Source organism: Rhinolophus hipposideros (assembly GCF_964194185.1).
Source record: "Rhinolophus hipposideros genome assembly, chromosome: 22".
NCBI classification, from domain to species: Eukaryota; Metazoa; Chordata; class Mammalia; order Chiroptera; family Rhinolophidae; genus Rhinolophus; species Rhinolophus hipposideros.
In genome coordinates, this window is record NC_138068.1 from 15,640,337 (window position 1) to 15,667,913 (window position 27,577).

At 43.2% G+C, this 27,577-nt stretch overlaps 1 protein-coding gene across 1 annotated transcript in view; it reads right to left on the reverse strand.

Annotated features, from left to right (window-relative positions):
- Positions 1-22,404, reverse strand: part of TOP1 (DNA topoisomerase I) — an 80,962-nt gene extending 58,558 nt beyond the window's left edge. Inside the window, exons 1-2 of the mRNA XM_081033439.1 lie at positions 22,090-22,404; positions 21,762-21,786 (exon numbers count right to left, since the gene is read on the reverse strand). Of these exons, the coding sequence (XP_080889565.1) occupies positions 21,762-21,786; positions 22,090-22,122 (58 nt within the window). The 5' untranslated portion in view covers positions 22,123-22,404. The remainder of the gene's footprint in view (positions 1-21,761; positions 21,787-22,089) is intronic.
- Between the last annotated feature and the right edge of the window lie 5,173 nt (positions 22,405-27,577).

The window sequence follows — 27,577 nt, forward strand, 5'->3', positions numbered from 1 at the left end:
GTTGCCAAACCTATTCCACCCCCCCCAGCCCCAGAGTCTCTAATGCAATCACAATTCACCCCAGGCGGGAACTTCATTCTTAAAACAGAAAAGGCTAAAGAATGGCAACTTTTAAGGATCATTTTTATCAACTATTCTGTGATCTTAAGGCATTTTGCCACTCCACCATTCTTCTAAACTATTAGGGTAATCAGATGGGAACAAGAACGAGCAGAGTCCTTTGCCTCCTTATAGACAAAGGCAGAGAGAAACTTGTCTGGTATAAAGGAAAGTATAAAGCCAGACCTCCTTACACTGACTTTTGATGACAGAATTTAAGACTTAAAAGCAGCTGTGTAACATGATGGGCTCCTTCTTCCAAGACAGTCTTCGAGTCATGTGTGTGGAGGATGGGGAATAAAAGTGTTCAACCAAAGGGGCTCTCAAAATACAATTCTGTCGAAGATAACCTCTGCTCATCTCTGACACACACACATACGATCAGTGCACTATTAGGAAAGTGAACACTGGAACCATTTGGGTGAAAACACTGGGGGAAGAAATTAACTTTCTAAAGAAGATATTTATTACCCGTTCATTTATTAAATCACTTCTACTAGGACAAATGCTTGCATCTTCTCCTTCCCCCGACCTTCAAAAACCCATGGATACCGCACATCCACCGAAGCTAGTTTAAACAAAATCGACATTTCTACTTAACACTCTATCCCCAGTATGTCCTAACACTTTAAAAGAAGACTTTTTGTCTAGGACAGATAACCAGCTGGTCTCGGTGATAAAGACTGACATCGGGAGTGTGGTCAGTATCAGGGGTGTGTGAATCTCCCCAGGAACTTAATGCCAAACTAAAAGCAGTCGGGAAGCCTGAAAGCCCGTAACTGGCAAGGGGATGGTTTGAGGGGTCAAAGAATTCTACCCTTCCCTTTCCCCCTACACAAGACACAGCTGTCTAAATTCAGACTTTACCAACGTTGGTCCAGTTTCCATCCAGGAAACCCAGTCTGTGATCCACCTTAACGGCAGCTGCTTTTCATTTGTAGCCCAGAGAAGAGCCCTTATCACTATTTTACAGCGATTCTCAATGAGAACATTTCCAAAATTCTAGGGCATAGTTAATAGCCTTTCAAAGTAAGCAGGACAGAGGCTGTTCTGGTTAAAAGCTCAAAGACCGCCAGAACTTAAAAGTAAAATGTTGGGGGGATTCAGCTCTCAAAAAAATCCTTAAAAACTCAAGAATGAGAAAACGAAATAATAGCATTTCCATTTTTCAAAGTCCAAACTATCATCTGTCCTCCACAAATGTGTATTGTATATAAACAAGACCTTTTGTCATGGACAGACTTGTTCATTACTGAAACTAATGGGGTTCACCCATTAAGGACCTAGTACTCTCAAGCTAATAAAAGAAAACAACAACCAAAAAAAACCCTCCAGTTGAGAAGATGGCATCTGGAAGTATAAATATTTCTTCTTTCCTTAAGGGAGTTGGGGTACACAATATTCATTCCTTCAAGTATTTGTTGGGTGACAATGCTGTGTCAGGCATTGTTCTTAGTACAGGAATACAGCAGGAAACAATACCAAGTCTCTGCCCTCATGAACTTCCATAACAAGCGTAATACCCACCCCCCAACCTTTCCCAACGGAAGCAACTGTTCAGTGAGTAATTTTGAAAGGGAGGGAAAAAGGGTCTCCATAACTGCCCAAGTTTCCCTAGGAGTTTCAGAACCAGGCTTTAATATGGCAGCTGGTAAAGACTTTAAGAAGTTACTGAGGCCAAGTCAAAGGGTCAAACTTGATCAAATGAAAGTTACCAATTATTTTTCAAAGTGCTTAAGTCCTCCTACATATTCAGTATTGGTAAAAATTTCATCATCAGAAACTTAGAAGTACACTGCATTAAAAGACAGGTGCCCAGCATTTTCAATTGTTTTTATCAGCTCAACATTACCACTTCAAATTGGTAAAACCTGTCATACATACTGTCCAAAGTGTCTACATATTCAGAAATGCCACAAATTGACTTGAAAACACTTCAGAGACCCTACCCTGGTTCTTAAACATCAGCAACTGAGCTCACTGGCCAGATGTCCTTAAGGTCCTTGCCATGCAAAAGACACGAAGCAGCCAAGTTATTTGCCTCAGGGCTCAATCCCACACAAAAAGGGCTTAAATGGTCAGAGGATGTTTTCTCTTCCTGTCTACTTCCATATTTAAATTTCTTTGGCTCCTTTTATGCTTTTACAACACTACAATTAACTTAATCTGTCTTTTCAGCTCCTTCCGGTCTATGTACCCTACTTTAACTTATTTTACAACCTTCTCTGCCACCCTACTCCATTATTCTCCGTAAATTCAAGTTCATTTTCCTCTGGCTCGCATTCCCAGGAACCAATTAATTACACTAAAAAAAAAAAAAAGTTCAGATTTAAGTGATGGGACCACCAAATTGTCTTCAAAAAAAGTATATGTCACTTAATTAACTAACTATAAGAAAGTCTTCTGAGCTGGCGTTTCTAGACACCATTATGGGCCAAAACAGGCTGCTCACGGTTATGTAATTACACCAAAAACTAAATGACATGTTTCCACCTTCTAATAGTAAAAAGATGTCCTCAGAGCAAATCCAAGTCTCTTCTGTAACATCCTCATGGGGTCCTAGGTAATTTATTTCTCTGCTCTGTTCTCTCAGCTTTCTAATCTATAAAATGATCTCTATTGGCCCCTTACACTCCCAGTCACAAGAATTCTATGACCTTTAAAAACTGTTTTAGTTCAAATGGATTAAGGTAAAAAAAAAAAAAATTTATGCTTCAGAGCAGTGGTTCTCAAACTTTCCTGTGTTGAGACCTAGGACTTATCAGATAGTGTATTTTACCACAAATTCCAAGTGACCAGAATCTACACTGTCCACAATCATATTCTGAAAACACTGCCTTGTTGTTTCTTGGTTCTTGAGCAATAATTAATACCAAATACCAGGCATCTGCAATAATACACGTACTACTAATTTTTTCAGTTTCTAGTTCAATGATGTCTCTCTGTTCCTTTAAAAGGCAGGCACAAGGTGCTGAGTCAGTCCCTGAGGACCTTTTTTTTTTTTTTTTCAATTTACAGTTGAGACTACTGAGTCTCTACCATTGCGGAAGAAGAAATTGTTTTCACCTGCTACTCTCCCAGTCCCTATTAGAGGAAGAGCTACATAAGGGGTGACACAGTTACCTCAACTGAGGGAAGGAATAGGGTGGTCAGACTCAAACAAGAACAGAAATTTTGTTTGTTATTTGGACATCAGTGGGCAGACCCATACTGAGAGAGCGACAGATAACCTGACTCCTGCTAGTGGGACTCAAGTTGGGTAAATGAATGACTACAAAAAAGATGGATTAAGACAATGAAAATATATCCGCCGGGTTCAGATGAGGTCAGGTGCTGCTTGTTCAGTATCTCAAGCCCAGAAAGATGAGTTAATTCTTGAAGGAAATGACATTGAACTTGTATCGAATTCAGCTGCTTTGATTCAGCAAGCCACAACAGTTAAAACAAGGATATCAGAACATTTTTGGATAGCATCTGTTTCTGAAAAAGGAACAGTTCAGCAGGCTGATGAATAAGATCTAAGTTGTCCAGCTATAGAAATGCCAAGATGTCAGTGAAGTGATTCCTCAGACTTGTTTGTGATATTTTAAAGATGCAATACGCGTAAAAGTTGTACATTGATTTGGGGGGGAAAACAAGACTTCATGAAGCCGCAAGCTCACGGTGACTTCTGACACTTGGCTTACAGATGCTTTGGGAGCTGGAGGATACAACGCAGTACGGAAACGAGTCCTGTGAGCTTCCTGTGATACACACAGCACCACTCACGTTGGGTAAGCAACTGGCACTACTTACCAATCCAGGGGTCAGTGAAATTTTTCTGTAAAGGGACAGGCAGTAAATAATTTAGGCTTTGCAGCCCATTTGATCTCTGTTGCAGGTACTCAACTCTGCCAGTGTGGAACAAAAGCAGCCACAGATTATATGTAAATGAGTGAGCATGGCTGCATTCCAACAAAATTTTATTTATAGACATTGGAATGTGAATTTCATGTAATTTTCCTGTGCCATGAAATAAGTCTTTTTTTAAGAAATTGAGGTATAACTGACATTTAACATTAGTTTCAGGTATGTTTAATAGTTTTCTTGATTTTTTTTCCTCCAACCAGTAAAAAACATAAAAACCATTTTTAGTTCATGGGCCATACAAAGCAAGGCTTTGCAGAACTCTGCACTGCTGAACAGTGCCTAGAAACTATCCGCTATGCCCCCTGTAGAGAGAGGTGCCTTTCTCGGCTCAGTGTGTGAGTCAAGAATATCCTCCCTGCTTTATTGACAACTCCTCTCTGACTCCTAAGCTTTCTCCTGATATCCAGGCTAAAGCTGGCTCCCACCTTTCTCCTTCCTTCAAACTCATGAACAGCCATTTATCAACTTGACTTAAAAGTGGTTAAAAATCTACTCCTGCTCTGCAGAACTAGACCAAGTAGGTCGCATGACTGAGAACTCTGACGGGAAGCCAAGGCTGAGCCCATCGCTCATTCTGCGTCTTAAGCAGCAAGCTGCATACATGTGTTTATTCCTCTCGACGTGGAAACACCGTACTTGTCCACATACTGCTGCTCACCACCTCCGATGAAATGCCTTCGTAAATAAGCAGACTTCACAGATCTGTCTAAAATGGGGGAGGGAGGTTGGTTCTAGTTAATCCTTGGATGTTAACAAAAAGATCCTTTTTCTTGAGTACTCAAATAGAGGTTTCACTGATTTCTGGAATAACAGGCTCCAAGCACAAGCTGAACTGCTAAACAAATAAATTATCCAGGGGTCTCTGCTTTCCTTCACAGGGAAAGATCACACAGTAAAGCGCAGCAGAGCCTGCTAGTCAGTGATACTAGTCTGGTGAGGATCCACTGTAAATAAAGGTGAGTGCGCTATGAAATGAGAGCCTTTCGTCTGATACCCAAGGGCAGTACCTCTACTACAGCCCAGAATTCCCAGGAGGCACCTGAGTCATCTAGGGTCCCTTCACCTTGTTTTGTGTCACATTTAAGTACTCAAGCTGTGGCATCAGACAGGCCTAGATGAGCCTTCTTTGTGGATTACTTACAAACTACACAGCCTTGAGCCTCAGTTTCTTCAAAAGTAAACCCAATAAACCTCTGAGCCTGTTTCTTCAAAAGTAACTAGGACACAGTACATGTTCAAGTTTCCAGCTTTTTATTTCGTCCCTATTCCATTTCTTCTTCCCACCCCAAAAAGAAGTGATAGCTGGAAGCTGAAGCCAGAGGAAACCACATCGGTTCCTGGGTCTTGACACGACTTCCTCAAGGTGTTCTCTGAGACCTCCTATGCCCGCTGCTGTCAGTGGTCCTCACGGTAACCAAGGCTACAATCCCACTTTGTTCCATCGGACTAATACTGTGTGGTTCACTGTGGGCCAGATTACTTGAAAGTAAGTAAGATGAGGGTGGCCGGCTGGCTCAGTTGGTTAGAGCACGAACTCTTAACAGGGTTGCGGGTTTGATTCCCACATGGGCCAGTGAGCTGCACCCTCCACAACTAGATTGAAGACAACAAGCTGCCAGAGGGATGGCTGGGTGGCTCAGCTGGTTAGAGCTCAAGCTCCAGTTCAATTCCCGCATGGGATGGGGGGCTGCCCCCTGCAACTAAGACTGAAAACGGCAACTGGACTTGGAGCTGAGCTGTGCCCTCCACAATAAGACTGAAAAACATTTACTTGACTTGGAGCTGATGGGGACTGGAAAAACACACTGTTCCTCAATAAAAAAAAATAATAATAAAAATAAAAAGGAAGTAAGATGCGGCCTACACTGGCTGAGCATGCAAATGAGCGGAAGACCCTAACAGAAGACCCCAGGTGGGGTGTAAATGGTAAGTTCTGATCTGCTTTTACTATAAGCAACATCTTGGGTGAGTTAACCTCTAGTGCTGTTTGCTTGCTGATACAATCTTAGGTTCTCTATCTTATCATCAGCCATCGACTTATTATTGAGTACAATCTAATACAAATTTAACTTCTTGTTATAGCAAGATGCTAAAAACTTGCAATTTAAAATGAAGTTGTGCGCTCACACCCACCATTTTAAAGAATAATGATCTATAAAGGTGCAAATGAATTTAAGTTAATCTGTTTTGTCAACTACAAGATACACATGACCCACCTCATGGGGCTGCTGAGATAAAATGAGAATTTCTTCAACCCAAAGGACCATTTTTAAATGTTCATCTTTGTGCAGCACTAACGGGGTCGGTAAAATGGAGAACTGACTGCTCTGGTAAACACAACTTCACTTGCCAGGCATAATTCCTTATAGCATGTCACCCAGGATAAGGCCATGTCTACGTACAGAAGAAAGACTGTCATTCAAACTGGTAACACACCGAATTCATACCTGTGTTGGATTTTTAAGCTCCAAGAGCCCCGGCCACCCGTATTCCAAGCAAAATCTAAACCTGAGTCTCTTGGCTCTTACTCAAATTTTATCTAGAGCCGTGCTGTCCAGTATGGTAGCCACCAGGCACATGGAGCTACTTTAATTTTAAGTAAAATAAAATTTAAAACTTAAGTTGTTCCGCCACACTCGCCACATTTCAAAGGCTCAATAGTCTCAATGGCCAGCCGCTACCATCTGGGGCACCGGGATACAGAACATTTCCATCTTAACACGAAGTTCTGCTTCAATCAGTGTGGACTGAAAAGCATCTCGGCTCCAAGTTGTGTAACACCTTCCTTTCTGTGGTAGGGAGCACCATACAGTGTGAGTTTCACTGGTCACGGCTGACAAAGCCAGGACTGGCTGGGCTTCCTTGGTTCTGGACTCCTTGCCTAGCACTGTCCACTCCACCAGACTCCCCTGCTGGAAGCCAGTCAGGGGCCGTTTCCCGACCAGGCACTATGCTGAGTTTGCCTGGCTAAATTGGCCATCTCTCAAGCAGGCCCCTGTTGCACAGAGCCTCTGGAGAATCAGAGCCGCAATGAGTGCTGCTCGGAGAACATTTCAGCTTAGGTCTAAGAAGGCCGCTTAGACCTAGATGCAGCAATTACTTTAAGCTTCAGCAGTATAACAAACAAATCCCATTTTACTAACTCATCTTTGTTCTCCAAATCCAAGACAAAGTTGGAATGTTGTACTCTGGCCTCCAAAAGTAATTAACCAGTACAAGACCCTTAAGGTGGGCATTTGCATTCCATATACTCTTCTCTAGTGAATCACGTTTTCACAAGGACATCCCTGCACTGAAAATGCTTCTCCTTTCCCAGGAGGCGAAACTTAAAAGGGAAACGGACTTGTCTAACCTGAAAATGTACCTTCTCAGGCCAGCTCAATTAGGACAGGCCCATTCCTGCTGGCCTGCGCTCCTTTGCTTCTGCTAAGTGAGCCCTTAATGCCTGGGAAGTAGTGAAAGTGATTACAAACGTCCTGTCTGGGCAGAGGAATCCTCGGTGCAGCCTAAGCTGCCTTTGTTTCCAGCGGGCATGGGCCTCAAAACGCCCCCAAGTCCACAACTTTTCTGGCCATAGAGGTGTCAGATGTGTTGCTGTGTTGCTTCATACATCCTATTACTAATTCAACAAGGGGCCCCTGTGCTTGAAATACACAGAACATTCTTTGGGCTGTTGAAACAGTAGCGTGAACACAGGTATGTTCTTTAGAAGCCTTTCTGGTGCTAATTATAAAATGGCTCCTTTTTATGCTCCACAAGACCCTCCTCCCATTATGAATGAATTATTCCAACCTCGGAACTATAAGTATTGAACAAGTACTGAAGCCCAACCATGGGCCTTGTGACAAAACAAGGGACACTGTTTAAGAGGTTGAATCACTAAGAAACTAGCTCCAGGCATCATCTAAATGTCAAGACTAAAGAATTTGACCAGAAGTTTATTCCGATCAGTCAACTTACCTTATTCTTGTCAATTATTTGACTTTGGGGAAAATGCAGTATCAGGTACTATTAGGCGCTCTTTTACATGACTCTGAGGACATTAACCCTCCTTTCACAGATGAGAAGTGTAGGATCCGAGTTGTGACTTGCTCCAGGCCACTCAGCTAACAAGAGCTGAACCCAAGTTTATCTAACTCCAAAGTCTGTATTTCACTGGACTTTGTCAACTGTCTTTCATTCTGCCTAAAACTGTGAGGTTCGACAGGAGAAAGTGAACTTCAAATCTCACTCTATTCGATTGGTTCTGAAACTTTAGTGGTGCATCAGATCACCTGCTTGATTTATTAAAACCTAGACGGCTGAGCCCCCACTCCCAGAGTTAGAGCCAGTAGGTCTGGATGAGGCTCAAAAATGTGCATTTCCAACAAGTTCTCAGACAATGCTGCTGCTGCTGCTGCTCAGGAAACCACACTTTAAAACCACTGCTCTATTCGAATCCTCCATTTCAATCACAGTCATCAGTAGCTAAAAAACTCTGATCTAATCTTCAGGTTAGTGACCTCCAAAGATTAGATCCTCAGCATTCCACTACACTATGCCGGTACCTCCAGTACCTTCTAAAGCCCCGCCCTAACCATCCAAGGACTATTAGCATGAAAACAACCTCTCACTCTTTGTGCTCCGCTTAGTCACCCAATCCTAAAAGATGACATCAGGATCAAATAATGGCTTGTTAACCGTGGAAGTAGGAAAAAGGATTAGGGTTCCGACGTGACACGTAGTAGAACAGCAGCGAAGGCAGTTATCTCTGCTATTTAGGTAAATGCTCATTGAAAGGTAGAAAATGTTTATTTAAATTAGAGTACAATAAATATCAAGCTTTTATAAACATATATCGGAAAACATTGTTCTGATTCTTTTTTCAAAATCCTGTAAGCTGGACCAATGGAGTACCCTAATCTGATGAAGCAAAACACATCTTAGCTAAATAAGACATAAAGTTCAGATAGATCAGTTTCTCCAAAAGTGATTTATGGGTCATCTGTATTTATCAGAATCATTTGAGGTTGTTAAAGATATATTTAAAATGCAGATTGCTCAGTACGCTTCACTAATCAACTAGGGATATGTATTTTTACCAAACACTCCCAGGTGATTCTTACACATATTAGCTGGAGAACAATGAAAATTTAGTGTACAGCTCTCAATGTTTGTCACTTGATTCAACCAGCTGGCAAGCTAGGAGAGCGAGGGGGTCCCATTTCACAACTTAAAGTTGGTAAAATCTGTACTGACCATGTAGGATGAGACAGTGCTCTTGCCCACTTTCTAGTAAGCAACTGAACATGTAAAATTTCTCCAGACTAGTATGAAAAATGGGAACAGGACAGCTGCAAGGGCTCAGTGAAAGCCAGAGAAAAGTGGTTACTTCTGGCTTGGGGTCAAGTGGTGATTGCCGACAGACTCACTAGAAAGGAAACAGATCTGTGACTATGGTTTCATTTGACTATGGTTTCAATACTGAATGAAGCCCGCTGAGATGTTTCTGACCCTCAAGGAGTTTACAATACTTAATGCCTTCCTAAAAATTAGGTAACAAAATGGAGATGTACTGAGTATATTTATCTAAGCCGTACCAACTTCTAAAGACTAACAGGCATTCCGGGGTGAAAAAAGAATACTTGAATAGAACAAAACATGATCGTAGAGTTGTGGGAGAAGAATGAAAACTGAACTTTATTTCTGGGAAACAGAATTGCTGCAGAGGCTCTAAAAAATTAAGTTTTCCATAAAAGTCCTAGGCAAAATATCTTCACTTTTGTACCATAAACACCTACTGGCATGCATATTTCCATACGTGCAATCAGTATGCAATTCTGCTTGATATTTTCCTACTCTTACGTATGCAAACACTTTTACTATGTTTTCAGTCACTTACGGGCACATTTCATCATATTGTGTTACAACTTTAAACTAGTCCCCTAAAAATTTGAGCTCAACATAAATACTACCTGACATCTACATTCTAGAGGTCAGTTCCAGTCCTCCAGGAGGTCTTAGTATTTTTGGGACTGTAAGGAGAAAAATTTTGGCTTCTCATTTGCCCAACTAGAATTTTTTTCCCCACAGAAAAAACAAGTATACTTCTGCTGCTAATAGACAACTTTCCTGACATTCTGAGATTAGGGTGGTGTTAATATCGATAAAGGACTATAAAGTTCTGCTGAAGTGCTTATTTTTATATCACATTGCACTCAAGAAAGAAGGTGATTTGATATTTAAAGGGAAAAAATATAACTATGATCGAACTATCATCAGCTGAAACTTCACTCAGCTCACCCCATCTGCCCTGGAGTTTCGTACTGTTTAAGGGAAATGACTGGGAGACTTCTCAGAGCTGGGGTGTCGGGCCTTGGAGATCTTTCGTTAGGAAGTATAACAAGCCAGCAGTTATCAAGACTAGTCAATCTGTGTTCCTCCTCCTTTTTGTTTCCTTTCCTGGTTAACCAGAACCAGGAAAATTTTAAGAAATAGCGTATTTTGCCATATATAATGCGCACTTTTTGGCCCAAATTTGTGAGGGAAAACTAAGGATGCACATTATACATGGGTAGCACTAATTCTGCATCTTTATAAATGTTTTTAATTCTTTTATTTATGCTTGTGAGTTAAAAGTGTAACTCCAGAAATCAATAACGATATCCATATGCTAAAAACCCTGGAAAATGATAACCGGTTTATGATAAACTTGCAACGATGATGAGTTCTTGGCCTTCTATGATGCGTAAATATTGTAAATTTGTTACCGGTACATAAAGTTTCTTGTACCTTGTATCTGTTCTTGTGTTTTATAGTTGTTTGTTACATACAATTTCTTGTACCATAATACGTTAAAAAATAAATCCTGGAATTCCTTTATAATACAAAAAACAAACACCTAACTGTAAACAAATAAAAATTTGAATTAAAATATTAAAACGAGACATTTTTTTCCCCCCTGAAAGCTTGGGCCAAAAACATGGACGCACATTATACCTGGGAGCACATTATACACAGCAAAATACAGTACGTCCTGAGGTCTGATCAATGACCGAGGAGGCTCTTGTTCATTTCTGATCTTAAATATTAAAAAGTAAGAACTGCTGACACTGCATCCATTCCTGTGAAAATGCACTGATTTTAAGAACAAGGCACAATAAATCTAACATTTAGTCTCAATCACTTTCTTAGTATTCAAGTCACTGTAAGTGATACCACTAGGAAGTACGACTCTTCCTCTGAGCTACTGAACAGTGACAGTGTGTTGCCCATACCAAGACCCTGGATGGATTAGGAAGGAGTAACAATCGTAATATATTCAAACTGTTTCATGAAATTCGTTTCCCAGGACTTTAAGTACTCTAAGAATTTAGCTCTTCACATTGACGAGGATGATGATGTCACACTTTATTACATTTCTAGTCACTCTGACAAATTTACCTGTGCAGGAAAACCTGAGAACTACTTTTCTAAAATCCATGCAATACTGGTGTCTGACACGAAAAGATAACAAGAAATAAATTCACAGAACTTGATTCTTCTTCCATTACAGGTGGAAAAGTTTAATGAGCTTATAGGTATCCTAAAAAAAACAAAAAAACACACATTTGCTAGATGTTATGAGTTGGACATCCTTAGAAATATAAGGGCCTAGGTTTACAATCATTAAAAAAACAAACAAACAAACAAAAAACCTCCTAGGACTGGGAATAAATGGAGACATCACGCTCTTCCACTAATAGTGAAGTATTAACTGCCAGAAAGTACCTTCCATCCCCATTCATCCTGGCATGACAGGAGCCTTTGTACTGAGGCCCAATGAAAAACATGGAATCTTAACAGAAGAAATGACTGTACAGACCTGCAACATACTGACTTCAAAATGTTCGCCCTGAGAGCCATATGGATTTGTCTTGTTCATCTGTGCCTAGTGGTTACTGGTATTTACTTCTGAATGTTTGAATTAATGAATGTGGCAACTTAAAATTTCCATTTGCAATTAAACATGAAATTTTTAGCTTCCTAAGTAGAGCTATAAATATTGCACCATCCCAAGTGCAAACGGGGAAAAGTTATTTGCTGCCAAAAGATTCTTAAACTGCAATTTAATTTATGAGAAACAAAGTGCTTTCTTTATACACGGCCACAAAGTCAAAGGAAGTCTGGACGCTCCTGAGCCAGCCTGTCTCCCATTCACAGCAACGGTATCGTATTCAAGGCTCCCTAGTGATCCTCCCCCTTAAGTAAATCCCCGCAATACCCAAATTTAAAGAAATTAAAGATGTTCCCTTTGTACAAGAGACGAATGAAACGATCTCTGAAAGAGCTGTTTGGGTTTTAAGGATTGGCAAGAACCTAAAAATGTTGCTCTAAGCTTTAACTTTCCTAACGCGATCCTCCCGTGCTTTCCAATCCTCAATCTTGTATTAGACCTAGTTCACAGGCAAAGAACTAAGGGTCTGAGATTAGCTGTTCGAAGACCTGGCTAGTGAGCAGAAGCTCAAGAACTCAAATCCCCATCGCCTCGGCTCAGAGTCTCTGTCCTTTCCACAGTATCATGGTTACCTGATTAGGGGGTGGAGGGGACGGGGGTGAACACACCCTCGACCAAGACTATTCACATTCTGAATCAGAGAAAAATGATATAATAGAAAGAGGCCAATGTTTTGAAGACTTTTAAATCCAATCCTATTTTGGACACTCTCACATACTGAGGACAATAGAATGCCATGCAGTATTAACAAACATACACTTTCCCGCAGGTTATTTTCCCATGTACTGGAAGAATAATATGTTTCTGAGATGTTTATATTTTCAAGACTTTATCTTTGAAGACTCTTTAAAATTAGACCCTATATTCTGTAGTTTCTACTCTACAAAATTAATTTATCTGGCCTACCTTTAATTATTAGTTTTGAAGTCTGCTCGTATTGTGATGCTTCTCTGACAATCCTTTGATCAATGGTATAAGATCTCTACCAAGACCCATTTGGCTTAATCTGATGGACATTAGTGCCTGACTTTGGTTTCTGTAAGGAGCACTTTCAAAATAACAAATTCAAGGCAATTCAATAATCAGCATTAGCTAGACAGACTTGGGAGCCTTACAGAAATTTCTATGGACTGGATATATTTTGTCACGGAATCTCCCCAATGCGATACTCATGCACAACTGTTAATATGAAGTTTACTACTTCAATTCTCATACCTAAGCTTTATAATTTTAGGCGTGCTTATTCCCAAGAATTACTATTTCACAGGAAGCTGAGTTGGTCACTTTAAGCACCAATCTGGAAAAATGAAAAATTAAGGTAACTCTCAGGTGCTCTGAGTCTTCTCAGCTTAAAAATGTTTTGGGAAGAAGTAAAATAATGAAAAAACATGCTGACACAATTATATACTGCGTTTTGTGGTTTTTAAATAAAATTACAAATAATGAACTTGGCATTTTACTTATTACATGCGCCTAAAAAGTAAAGCTCTGGTTATCTTCTATAGAAAAGCCATAGCTCTTTAAAAGGGCTAAGAAATTAGCCACATCAATATACTTCCTTCATTTCTAAGCCCATCTTCTCTATGCTGGAAGGACTTCCTAGTCCTAAACTTGTTCTTAGGAACCAGACATACATTTGGCTTCTACTTCACCCAAACCTAGATAGAGATATACACCACCTTTCATTGTACAGTGACTGCTTGATAGTCGGAAGAGATTGGTGTAGGCTTCGCAGTTCAGTTAGGTAAAGACTCAGCCGATTCTCGTTCTATGCTACTGTTCACTTGTAAATGTCAGGCTGAAAACATTAACAGGGCATACCCATGAAGGAAGGAAAGTCGCCAATGTCACTCACTACTTCAAACCTAACACTTAAACTACAGATCCATTTCATAGTAGAAGCTGTCTGATCAAAGTTTAAATTTTAAAATGTGAGCAGAGAGGCACTTTTATATACTCATTTCATTCTCAATAGGTTGTGAAGCATCGAACTATCATCCTTGTGTACAGATGAGAAAACAAGGTATAGTGGCCAGGTCAAGATTGATAGTAAAAAACAGGGACTTACCTAGATTTCTATAGGTAGCAATAGAAATAGAAAACTTCGACTCCAATTTTCTATTCTACCACAGTGGCTCAGGAGCACACTCTCCCCACAGCCTCCCTCTTCATCACATATGCTCCTCAACAGTAATCTGGTTCCAGCCTTAACACCAAAGCATCTCTTGAAGACCTAACATCCCAGGTGCAAGGGGTCTCAGCTATCTCCACCAGCAGATAATTAAGGGCAGTCTATGACATCTGTATTAGAAGCTTACAAATTACAGCCTGAGGGAGGTTTCTGGAATCTGAAAGGCAATATACTACCAAAAAGGGCAGGTGAGAAGGTGTAAAAAGAAAAAAAATTTTCCTTTCTTGGTCTGGTTCTCTTACAAACCTATACAATCTGTACTATTCCCATTAAATTCAGATTTAATAAGTACAAAAAATGTGGTGTCTACTGAGCTCTCAAAATGAGTTCCCTTCCTCTCACTTCCCCTCCTGCTACAGCAATCCAAGAGCTCAGATAACTACAAAGAAATAAAGGGGGTTCTAGGAGTTGGGTAAAAATGAAAGGTCAGCCAATGAGCTACCCTAATCCACTGATCCTGAAACATGCTGGATACGTCTTTTGCCTATGAAACTTTCTATATCAGGGCATTCACATATGGTAGCAAGATAAAAATCTGAAACTTTTACTAAGCAGGAAAAGGGTGCATTTCTAGTGTATACTTCTGGTGTAGGACTAACCTTCAACTTAAAACTTTATTTTTGTAAGCTCCAAACAGCCAAGGATAACTTTTCCAAGAAAGCTTCCCGGCATCTACCTTTGCAAGGCTGTGCTAAGAAAAATACAAAGAATATTGGGACCAAGGGTTGGCTGATTTGTTTTTGTTCTTAAAATACATATAGGAAACCATCAGAATACCCAGGGATCTACTAAACTTGTTCTCAACATCAACAACAAAGACAAGAGAATTAAAATCCCCAATAACTCTGATTGCTTTAATACTTTTTGTTGGAGCTCATGTAGGTGTATCTCAGGAATGCTCATGAACTGAGTTCTTTGGTTTCTTAAATCCACTGAAACAAAGTTAACTTCAAAGGCTCAGAGAGGAATTAACAGCTTGATAGACACGCACCTCACCCCAAATCGAATGGGGAGGGCAAAAGGGAGATGTAAATAAAGATATTCACTATACATTTCAGAAAAATTCTCAAGAAGAGTACAGAGGTAAATGTGGCAGGGATAACTGAATGGGTCTAAAAACTTAAGAGAAATTTAAAAATAAATAACTATGTAAGAGCTTAAATTAAAAATGAATACCTACCAAAAATTTTAAAACTTAAAATGGCCTAGCTCCCTTGGAATTTCTTTCTTTGCTAAAATATAAACACATAAATGATAAAGACACTTAATAAGGACTTTGATAATGTTGAATGGTCTAGCTTGATGACATCACAATCTATACAATCTATACTTGACATAATCAGCAAAGTCACTCTCTCCCAGTTTAAAATTCAGAATCTTTCTTGAACATACAGAATAAAAACCATTTTAAACAATATCTATTTACTGTTAAGCTATTTCAGCAAACTATTAGTCATTTCGTATAACACTACCAAAAATACCATTAATATCTAACAGATAATTCCACTATAAGCTTCTCCCCACCTAATAAATTCGAGGCTACCACTCCCCCACCTTTATTCCCCTCCACAGTTCGGGCTCTTACGCTACCAACACACAGCACACCGCGCACGCCTACAGAGGCAGGTTGTGGAGAAAGAGTGGGGGTTGGCAAAACGCTAATTATTCCATGAGATGGTCTCTATTTTAGATTTCCTACTTCACGTACTGGCCTGGAGCCATGTGGATGGAAAGCGGCTTCTCAAACTTCAGATTTACCAGGCATAGACACAGAAAAGACCTGTTCCAGCTATTACTACTCAAAGTGTAAACACAATCAAAAGCTTCCCATAAACAAAATACCTCATTCATTTCTTAAGGGCCAGCTAGGAACTTCTCCCATCCTAAACTTTTTACCTTTAAAAGCCAAATTCTCAACTGTTTACCCAATGCCTTTATTACGTGAAGTTAATGGTTTGAAAATATTTAAGGAGTAGTCAGATAAACTAAACCACAGGACACAGAACAGTCACTCAACTGACTCTTCTACCTCCAAATGCAATGGATTATATTTTACCTTTCTTTCAAGAGGGTTTAACTCCGGGTCCTACATCAAATAATCATTTCAATCATTTCCATAACCTCATTCAAATGCAAATAATTACAACTGCATCCATTTTCCCAAGAGAACCCAAAACTTTACTGGAGTTCAACAGTTTCACATGAAAAGGATACAATCCCTTACAAAACACCCTTCTGGGTAAACAACTTTGGATTTGAAGAAAAACAGTTTTATTTTGCACTGGGTGGCAGGTTAGCTCAGTTTGTTATTTTGCCGCTGAAAGTTGTTCAAGATCTGTAACATACATGGATTCACACCCAACTCATATGAAATAACAATTTCAATATAATCTGAAGGCTCCTAAAATGATACATCTAGAAAGTACAACAGAATTCTTTTCCATACCATTAGCAATAGAGGATAATTGTTACTATAATTAATATACAACATTAAACTTTCTCTAACATATTTACAGACTCAAAAGGCAAGACATTTTTTGGTACCCCCCCACACACACACACATATCAAAAACAAACAATAAAACCCAACAGCTCAATTTTGGAATATAAGCTTTAAGATATGTTAAGAATCCCTGGCACGGTATAATGTACTGTGTTTCACAAACAATAAAACCCAACAGCTCAATTTTGGAATATAAGCTTTAAGATATGTTAAGAATCCCTGGCACGGTATAATGTACTGTGTTTCCCTGAAAATAGCGGGTCTCACATTAATTTTTGCTCCAAAAGACGCCATTAGGGCTTATGTTCAGGGGATGTCATCTTGAAAAATCATGCTAGGGCTTATTTTCCGGTTAGGTCTTATTTTCGGGGGCAACAGTATAAATGGATACTAAATTCACTAAGACCCAGAACAAATTAACAAGTCTCTTTTTCAAACTCTCACAATTCTCCTTTTTTATGCTCATGTTAAAGAAAAAAGTCAGACTCAATTCGTTTTGTGCTACTATTGGTTAAAATGAGATTTGGGGACCGACCCTGAATTCCTACTTTCCATTTTACTTTACTTACCAAAGAAAATATGAGTTGGCGACAGCAATATTATCATCTAGTGTTCACCTTTCAAACCATGAGGTAGTTTGGATTCCTTTTAGTAACTCCTGGATTTTCTTGTTTTACCAGGAACACTGGAATCTAAACTTTGTTTGTGACTTCTGATATGCTGGTAATATAAAAAGCACATGTTGACAGGCAACTTTGTTTCATGGCTAAATGTAGTAGAAAGATTCTACAGCAGCTCCCTAAGTCTGAGAAGGTGACCCAAGGAGTCTGGCTACAGTGCTTAGGAAAGACAATACTGGAGCCCAATGTTTAAGTGTTTTTGGATTGAATAGGAAAATGTGCCAGATTTCATCTGAAGGTACCATCAGTTTGCAGTTTTAAACATGTCATGGGAATTTTCAGATAGTCACGTCATCAGCCTTCCCATCCCCCACCCCAACCCTGGCCCAACAGCACAGAGGTACAGCTATCAGTTAGCATCAGGAACAATTTATACTCAATTCCCCATTCGATTTGAATCAATTATACTAACCAGAATCAACAAAAGATGATGTCAAACTACAATCCCATATAACATTTTTCAGAATCACTGATGGAATCAAGCATTATACTTTGCTCATGCTAGGGAGGGAAGAACCCAACTCCGAAATACAGAGGGTGCCAAAAAAATGCATACACATTTTAAGAAAGGAAAACTGTATTAAAATTGTTATACTCAATACAGACCAATAACAAAATATATACACAAGTCATGTTTGACTTCTGCAATTACAAGAGGTGCTCAAAGTGGTTACCATCAGCGTCCAGACAAAAGTGGTTACCATCAATCAGCATCCAGACACTTCTGATTACGGCAAACTACTGCTTGAGCAACGTTGACCAAAGTGTCCACTTGCATACATTTTTCTGGCACCCCCGGCAGACAGGGAAAAACTTCAAGTCTTTGAAATGACAAAAGATCTTATTTTCGGGGAAACACGGTAGCACAGCTTGTGAGCTTTGGAGTGCCCCACTCACTGTCTTTGGGCAAGCTAGTAAATATGCCTAAGCCTCAGTTTCCTCATCTGTAAAACAGAGATAATAGTACCTAAAACTCAGAAGAATCCTTCTGAGGGTTACCCCCCAACTTGATGTTGTTATTATTAACTCTACAGATAGCTCGGCAGTTTGCACAGTACTGTAACTGACTAGCCCATCTATACACCTAGTGCTACCAGCACTTAGAAAGGAAGTCTTTTCACTTAAGAGATTATAGTTTCTGCTCCTGAAACTCACAGCTCACGATCAATATTTTAAATATAAATACATCTCACAGACAACAGCATTTTCCCAGCAGTTGAGTACGGGCCAGAATATTCTAAATTCTGAAAGAACAGCAACAGTTTTAACTATTGTAAAGAATGAGCTCCAGAGAGCAAAACATCTTTTAGATCTTAGAGGATGATGGCAGGCAAAATGAGAGATTTTTGTTTTAACAAAATATAAACCTGCAGTTAATCTGTAAGATGGGTTAGTTAGGTCCACTTAAAACCAAGCTTAAGCAAACTCTTAATACGAAGATCAATAAGGACATGTCTGAGCATAATTAAACATTTATTTTTATTTTTTTAAAACTGTCTTTTGTAGTTACATAAATCAATCACTAATTACCAGTGTATTACTTAATAGAGCAAGCACAGTTACTAACGCTACGTATTCTACACACTATGTACAAAGATAATCACTCCAGTGTCAGCCCTTAGCGTGGTAGGGAGACAGAGTGCCTCTTCTCTTGAAGGAGCAGGTTTAGATTATAAGCAGGCAAATGACAAACTATCAAATCCTTCCCTCTTGCCCTTTTCAGCTTTGTAAGAAAGCAAAGATGTGCAGGTTCCAACTTCTTCACACTAGAATGGCATACATACCGTGTTTCCCAGAAGATAAGACCTAGCTGGACCATCAGATCTAATGCACCTTTTGGAGCAAAAATTAATACAATACTTGGTCTTATATTACATAAGACCCAGTCTTATATTATAGTAAAATAATACAGTAAAAAAAAACCGGGTCTTATATTACTTTTTGCTCCAAAAGATGCATTAGAGCTGATGGTCTGGCTAGATCTTATTTTCGGGGAAACACGGTAGCACAGCTTGTGAGCTTTGGAGTGCCCCACTCACTGTCTTTGGGCAAGCTAGTAAATATGCCTAAGCCTCAGTTTCCTCATCTGTAAAACAGAGATAATAGTACCTAAAACTCAGAAGAATCCTTCTGAGGGTTAAATTAAATTAGATGATCCATGGAAAGAGCTAAGATTTGTGCCTGGCAGACAGGATTCAATAAATATTAGCAATGATTGCCATTACACGTGAACACACACATTCTAAAAGTCAATATAGCCAGTTTACTTCAGTCTATTAAAAACAGCACTAAAGATCAATAACCTATCCAGCCCACAACCATTCAAATATTCAACAGTTTCTTTGTGTCATTTAGATGAAAACCATGAATGGAGGTTAACTTTCTGAGGAGAATGGCCTAAACTTGATTTCATTACTAAATACATTACCTACTCAGCCCAGTCTTAAAGTCAAAAGAACACTTTTTTTCGGTAGTAAGATCCTACCTTCCTTCAAGAGAGACCAAAAGGACTTCTTACATCCTCACCTGCCACATCCGCTCTCTGCTTCCACATCCCAGGAAAACTTATTTATACTCTTCGCAGTTGTCTTACTGCAGGAGCCCCATCTCCCTCTCTTACAACCCTGACAGGTTGGCTACACATAGTTAAGAAATACTCCAATCCCTGACACTTAGCACCTATTCTTGCATAACACCCAGCTCAGAAGTCACCTCCTGGGACATTTCCCCACCCCCCCCCAGACAAAATTAAAGTCCCCTAGTCTCCCAAAGCACTTTGGGTATACATATGCCCCAGCACCTACCTTGTAATTAACTAATTGTGCCTCCCCCAGTAGACTGGACTGAAGGCAAGAGCAGCACTGCAGCCAAAGGTCTGCTCTAGCCCTAAACACGTGTTTGGCACATATTAGGTGCTCAAGAAATGCTCCACTTTTCTTGAACCAGATTCCCTCATCACAGAGTACCATCTCATGCTGGATGCCCCACTTCAAAATCTGAACATCAGGCTGCTCCTTCCGTAGAGCAGGCTAACATGCTATACTGCTGAGTACAACATGAAAACCTACTCATCAGCTTCTCCCACTGGAGAGGTTCCCAGAACCCAAACTCAACCGAGCAGGATTATGTACCGTCAGAACCAGTGGGAATTCCCAGCACCCTACAGAGGGTAACTTCTCCTTCAGCCAGGTTACGGAAAAGCCTGCAGCGTGAGCTTTTTCTTGGAGGAATTTTTGCTGGGTAACTGGAGTGGACACACTCAAGAGAATCAACGCCTTGACTTGGCGGAAAACGGGTTCAAAAACATAAAGATCTGGGAAAAGCGAGCTCTGGAGTCCTGAAACGGGTGGCTTCTCTGAAAAAGAAGGCACAGGAAGCAGGGGTGGGCGCCGGCCACTCTTTGTTGTAATAAATGAAATCCTTTTTTCCTTCCCCCGCAGCCCCCAAAGAAAGGGCCGGGACAGCAGGTCCAGAGGAGATGCCCAGCAACCTTTCCTCCTGACAAGTACAGTGCACTGGGTTTCTCATAAAACCTCGTCTTAGGAACCTCAGCCACATTGAAAAGTTTCTACTCAGTGACACTTTAATTTGTTTTTGTTTTTTTTTAATGAATATGCCCGAGTGCAAGATTTACACTGGATGGCCCACAGAGAACTTGCAAACTTTGTGAAGGGAGGTACTACTACCTATGCAAAGGACACAACTTAGGGAAAAACAATCTCTAGATTCGAAGAGCTCCACCAAGGGGGGCGTTAGGGTTAGAGTTATCCTTCCTACCACCAACATCTTACTTACCCAAAAAAAAAAAAAAAAAAATCAACAGCTGCCCAAGGGTAGCTCGCCTTCTGGAAGCAGAAAAGGAAAACAAGCAGCAGCAGCAAGGGACTAACCCCCCAAATAAAGTTCTCTTTGGGGAAAAAAAAAATGACCACCAATTCGGTCGCCCCCCCCCGCCCCGTCCGGCGAGGCCCGCGGTTTCCACGGCTCCGCTCGGCACAAAGCTCGTTCCGGGCAGCTCGGGGAAGGAGCCGAGGGAGGGAGAGAAGGAGACACAGGCACGGGAAGGAGAGGAGCGAGAAAAAGAAAATGGCGCAGAGACTAAGTCCCGACTGTCGACAAGGCGACTTTCCCGGGAGAAAGCCGGGCCCGGAAAGGCGGCCCGAGGCCCGGCGGCGCGCGAGCCGGGGTCTCCGCTGCCCCCTCTCGGGGGAGCCGCGGTCTGGGGGGGCTGGGAGCCCCGGAAGGGGGGCGCAGAGGCCGCCCGATGGGAACAATGGGGCCGGTGAGCGAGGAGCCGGGACTTAGTCTCCGGGACGCCATGTCTGTCCTCGGCCCGGCTCGGGCCGCGCGCGGGGTAGGCGGCCGGCAGCCGGGGCCCCGGGGCCGCGCGGGGGGCACACTCACCATTCAATCGGAAATCCGCTTCGATCTGGGGAGAGAAAAAGAAGGGCCATGAAACACCAGGCACGTTCACCCCGCCGGCGGCGAGCGCGCGCGGCCGGCGGCCTAGCCCGCGGGGCGCCCCCGGGGATGCAGGGGGCCCCGGGAACGGCCCGCACGGGCAGCCATCCCCCCCGAACTGCAACTTCGGGGCTTCCGCCCGGGGCCTGGCGAGCTGATGTCCTCCGGCCGGCCGCCCCTGGCCGGCGGCTCCGGCCTGTCAAGGCGGCGGGGCCGGGGCCGGGGCCGGGGTGGCGGCGCGCCGAGGCGGGGCCGGGAGGTCGGGCTGTACCTGGGAATCGTTGTGGAGATGGTCCCCACTCATGTCTGCCCGAGCGCCGAGCGAGGCGGGCGGCAAGGGGCGCCGAGGAGACGCGGAGCGTCGGGACCGGCCTGTGCGGGAGCACGGGAGCTCTCGGGGGCTCCCGGGGACGCGGGGACGCGGCGGCGGCGGCGAGTCTGACACTCCCGGAGCCGCAGAGGCAGCGACCGCGGCGGCGACGCTCACTGACTGCCAGGCGGGCGGCGAGAGCAGACCCCAGCAGTTGTGTAACAGCCTAAGTTCGCATTTCGGCTCACTGCGCCTGCGCCACCGGTTTTAAACGGGACGTCGGCGACGTCAGAGACTCCCAGAAAGAAGCCGAGGGTGGCGGGGCCCGCCCCCTCGCGTTTGCAAAGGCGGACCTGGCTTTGCCTCGGAAGCCCCGCCCCCAGCCCACGCGCGACGCTGGCATTTGCATAGGGAGCTGACTCCTCCCGAGGCCGCCCACCCCGAGCAACCTCCCCTTCCTCTCGCGGCTCCTTTTCTCGGAACCCAGGTCGCCTCTGCTGCGCAGAACGCAGGCGCAGTCTGGGCGCCGCCCCCGAACCCGGGCTGGGAGCGCGGCCACGTGGTGGGCCTTTAAAGGCGGCGGCGGGCCCGGGCCCAGGCGGAGCTGGGCTTCTGCCCCTGCGTCTCCCCGGGGCTGCGGATACCTTGGCGGCCGAGGCCCCAGAGCCCTCACCAGCGAGTCCTCGCTCGCCAGCCGAACCGAGACCGCTTTGCAGGGGGGAGCCTCCGCCCCAGCCTTTGTCCTGGCCTTCCAACTTCTGTGATTATGTCCTGCCCATTTCCTAAAATTTATCTTCATTTTACAACTAACCCGAGGTCTGGTTCAGCTCTACTTTTCTGCTGCGTATAGGTAACCCTGGCTCAGCTCAAGAGGCCTCATTTCATTCGTTCCTTCTACACTGAGCATCTAATGTGAGCCAGGAACGGTGCTGAGAAAGGGGGAGGAGGCGCAAGGGGCCAAAGGGAACCAGACCTTGGGGGAAACACGGCTTGGCTCTGTCTCCCGCTGGATCACTAACAGGCTGTGGGGCAAAGGGGAACAAACTGCCGTGTATGGAACGTCTGTGCTGAACGTACTCCAGTCTGAATAGACGCCCTAGCTCTGTGAGGTCACCTATTTTACTAAAGATAAACTGTGTCAGACATAAGTGACCTACAACCACCTACCTGACATCTACACTTGGATACCTCTCAAGCTTCTGCAGGGCTGAACTCACCATCTTCCTCCTCCTCCGCCCAGCCAGAAAAGCTCCACCCTGGACACCTCCGGCTCCCTCATTTCTCATTAGTCCAGATGATTGCACCTTTTCAACCCATCTACCTTTCTTCCCTGCCCACACACCTGTCCAAGTAGGCATTATTTCTTGCTTAGATTATTAAAATATACCCTTCACAGGGGTGCCTGCTTCTGTTCTGGCCCTCTCACAAATGGCTGGCCAACAGTACCCAAAGTGATCTTTTCAACACACAGATCTAACCATCATACCTTCCCACAATACTTCCCCTCACTTAGTATAAAGTTCAAAATTCTTACAGCGGCCACCAAGGCCCAGCATAACATGCTTAATTCAAGTGTGACCGTTGTGAATTTTGCCATATCTAGTACCACTTCCACTGGCATTATTACTTATTTTAATTACTCTCCTTCTTCATCCCAAATAATAATATCTATGAAATAATGTCTATGAAATCATTTACAAATAAATACAGAAAGTGTTCATCCGTGGACCGTCGAAATAATTTCTATCACATCTAGTAGTAAACACTTTGGGGTTAATCTCTGTGAATACTTCAAAATTCAACCTTATTATCACTTTCTCAAAGTGACACCCCCCTACACCCAAATAAAGTGCCCCTCATAGAGTGTCCTTTTCCTTTGTAACATTTATTACAATTAAGTTATTAATGGGGGTAATTAGAGATTTTTGTGTCTGTCTCCATTACTGAAGGGTGGGGACCTTGTCTATCTTGCTTAGTTAGCACTTGATTCTCAGCACTCAGCAACAGAGCCTACAGAAGAGATGTGCGAACAGCAAGTGAAGGAAAAAAGAGAACAGAGGCCCTGATGGAGTTCAGGGTCCTGGTGGCTAGGTAGTATCCCCTGAAGCCTTATTTCACTCCTTTTCCTGTGCCTTTAAAGAAATCCCCCCTTTTGCTTAATGGAGTTCTGATGGGTCGCTTAAGACCAAGAGCTCTAAATGACACTCAGTTCTAAGCTACACTTGATTCCTGGGCAGTCTCAAGGCTTCTATTACCCCTGTGGCCCTGCCCCCGTGTCTCTCATGTTATGACACCTGGACGCCCCTCCTGGCGTTTAGACCCTGGATACTGGCACAGTCTCTGCTTTGCCAGTTTGGGGGCAGCAGTGTCTTCTGGTGGTTCTCCCTGCCTGTGGTACCTTGCCTAAGGAACTGCCGCTCTTTCAAGATTTGGACACTCTCAGAAAAGAACCTGTTTGACACCCCAGAAAGGGGAAGCAGACTAGCAACCCCAGTAACAACCAGAAACACCCTTTGCCTGCTGGTAATTAAACAGCTGAGCAAAGGTTGAGATCTGTAAAATAAAAGGAAAAGAACCAGCAGGAAAGCTGGCGACCCTTGAGTCATGGAATAAGAACACAGGCAACAAGGATGTAGGAGCCTCGCCATGTGGCCTGGGGCAAGGAGGGGAGTCCACTTTCATGTACTTCTTCTGTCTTCCTTCCAGAAGACATCCTTTCTGTGATGAGGACATTTATTTATTCCACCCGTATCCCCTGAGGAATGAGGGAGTGGGAACTATTGTGGTAGATAGGTGCTATCTACCCAGGGGATACAGATATTAATAAGATCTAATCATCATATTAGAGGAGCTCCTAGTCTGATAACAACACAGACATTTCCCAACTGCTACCATAAGGTACAAGGAATAACAGGGAAGGGGTGGCCAGCTACCAGTTGCTATGGGAACACTGGGATGGAGGAGGCACATCCAACTCACCAGCGGTGGTGGCGGGGGCAATATTAGGGAAGGCTTCTAGTTCGATGCTATTCTGGAAAGATGAGGAGGGTCTGGCCCGCGGAAAGAAAGGCAAGGCACTGCAAGAAGAAGAGCGACAGATGCGAAGGCCGAGTCATGGGCATGAATAGCTTTGGTCAGGATAGAGCAGAGGGAACTGTGAAGACACACCAGAGAAGGAGGCTGGGAAGGCGGAGAGCAGCTGCTGCAGGATGAGCTCTGCCGGGGTTTTGAGCAGGTCTGAGGACACCCATGGGCAGCAGAGCCAGGACAGGTTTGTCAGAGCTCACATTGGAGACGCAGATTCGTCAGGAGGCCCATGGAGACCATTACAAGTAGTGCAGAAGCATCATTAACCATGGAATGACTGTGAAGATGCAGGCTGTCAAGGGGACAGAGGATATTGTCCAGAGTCCCGGGTACAGCCCAAGGACAAGTTATGACAGCAGCTCTCTCTGAATCTCCCTCTCACAGGGTATGCTGCTGGCATGTCCTGCTGCTGCTCACATCCAGCTGCCTTCACTTCGAGAACCAGTAGGCAGGGGAGGCAAAGAGGCAGGAATTGAGGCTCCAAGAAATACTGGAAAATTCTGGGAGTGAGAGAAACCCCAAACTGACTCAGCATGACTCCCCAAGAAAATGGAACAGACTCACTTAATAACCAGTAGGTGACAGATTAGCCAAGTGCAGGTTTTGAAAAGATCTACCTCGTTGTGTCCCCAACAAGCCCTCTGTGTCCTTAATCCCATCCTCTTCACCTCCCCAGAGCCTGGCTCATGCCAGCCTCTTTCTTCTCTTCCTCCTGCATAGCAACTTCAGCACTCGCTCCCTCTCCCAATGTCCCCCCTTGACCTTATTAAAAATAACATTTCACATTAATTGATTACTTACCATCTGCTCTGCCTTGTCCTAAGAGCTTCACGTACATTATTTCACAATAACCATATGAAGCAGGTACTACTAGTTCCACCGTTTCACAGACCAGAAAACTGAGATCCAAGAAGCCTGAGTAAGTAAACTTGCCCAAAGTCACACAGCTATTGAGTGTTGGGGCTATGATTTGAACCCAAGCAGTTGGACTATGGAGCCCAGTCTCTGAATGTCTGTGCTGCCTCCCAAATTGTCCTTCAGCCAGTTTCCCTCACCTTGTTTGAAATATTTGGAAAGGATAGTCACATTTGCTGCCTTTCCTGCCTAATGTGCTATCCTTTGATCACAGTTGATGTAGCTTCCATTCTTATTTTCTTTTATTGAGGAATATTGGGGAAGCGTGTTTTTCCAAGACCCATCAGCTCCATGTCATTTTTTGTTGTTGCTTTTTTCAATCTAGCTGTGGGGAGCGCAGCTCAGCTCCAAGTCAAGTTGTTGTTTTCAATCTAATGATGGTCCACATGGGAATCGAATCGGCAACCTTGGTGTTAGGAGCAATGCGCGCCAACCATTGAGCCAACTGGCCACCTGTGACTTCCATGCTAACCAGAGACTGCCCAGTTTCCAAAGAGAGTAGCCTTATTCTCCTCCACCTTTCTGCAGCACTTAGTGATGTGCATAGGGACATTCCTTGGGTCCTTTTCATTTGACTCCAATCACCACGAATTCTCTAGGTTTTCCTCCTACCTCTGCGAAAGCCATTTTTTCTGCCTCCTCCTCTTTCTCCCGGCACAATGTAAGCATTCCCAAAGCTTATCTCATCCACCTTCTCTCTCTACACCCTCCTCTTGGAAGCTTTATGGATTCTCCATTGACTTCTGTAGATATAGCCTCTCAAATGCATGTCTCTAGCCTTGACTTATTTTTGGAGATACAGAAATATCTACCCCTCTGCCCAATGTGTATGTCTACTTGATGGCCCTCACAGTCCTCTGCTCCTGAGTTCAAGTTTGTCCTTGAACCTACCTTTCCCTTCTACCATTTTTGCTTGGTGAATAGATCTACCCGCTCCCAGTCACACTGGCTCAAAGCCTTGGAGCCTCTTGAATTGCTCTGTCCTTCATATCCCTGCGATGGCTGCTACCTCTGAGAGTCTGTGTCCTTCCCCAAGATTCTCATTGCGTCTGCCCCTTCAATGGCTTCTACACACACACACACACACACACACACACACACACACCATGTGCCAAGTACTATGCCTTTACTAGGGATTCAACAGCGAATTAGACAAAGTCCCCGCCGTCAAGGGCCTGATAGGGGGGACAGACACGAGAACAAGGAATCGCCACTTACTATGACAAGTGCTTTGGGATAAAGGATAGTATGTTTGCTCTAGCAGCCCTTCAGAGGAGCTGCCATCCCAGAATTGAGGAGCCTGACAAGGCTACCAAATGGAAATAACATTTAAATTGAGACCTGAAAGTAGGAACAGAAGTTGGCCAGGGGAAGGTTAGGGAGGAAAAGAAGGCAAATGAGGGAGGTGAGCGCTAGAGGCCGAGGGAACAGATGGGCAAAGACTTGG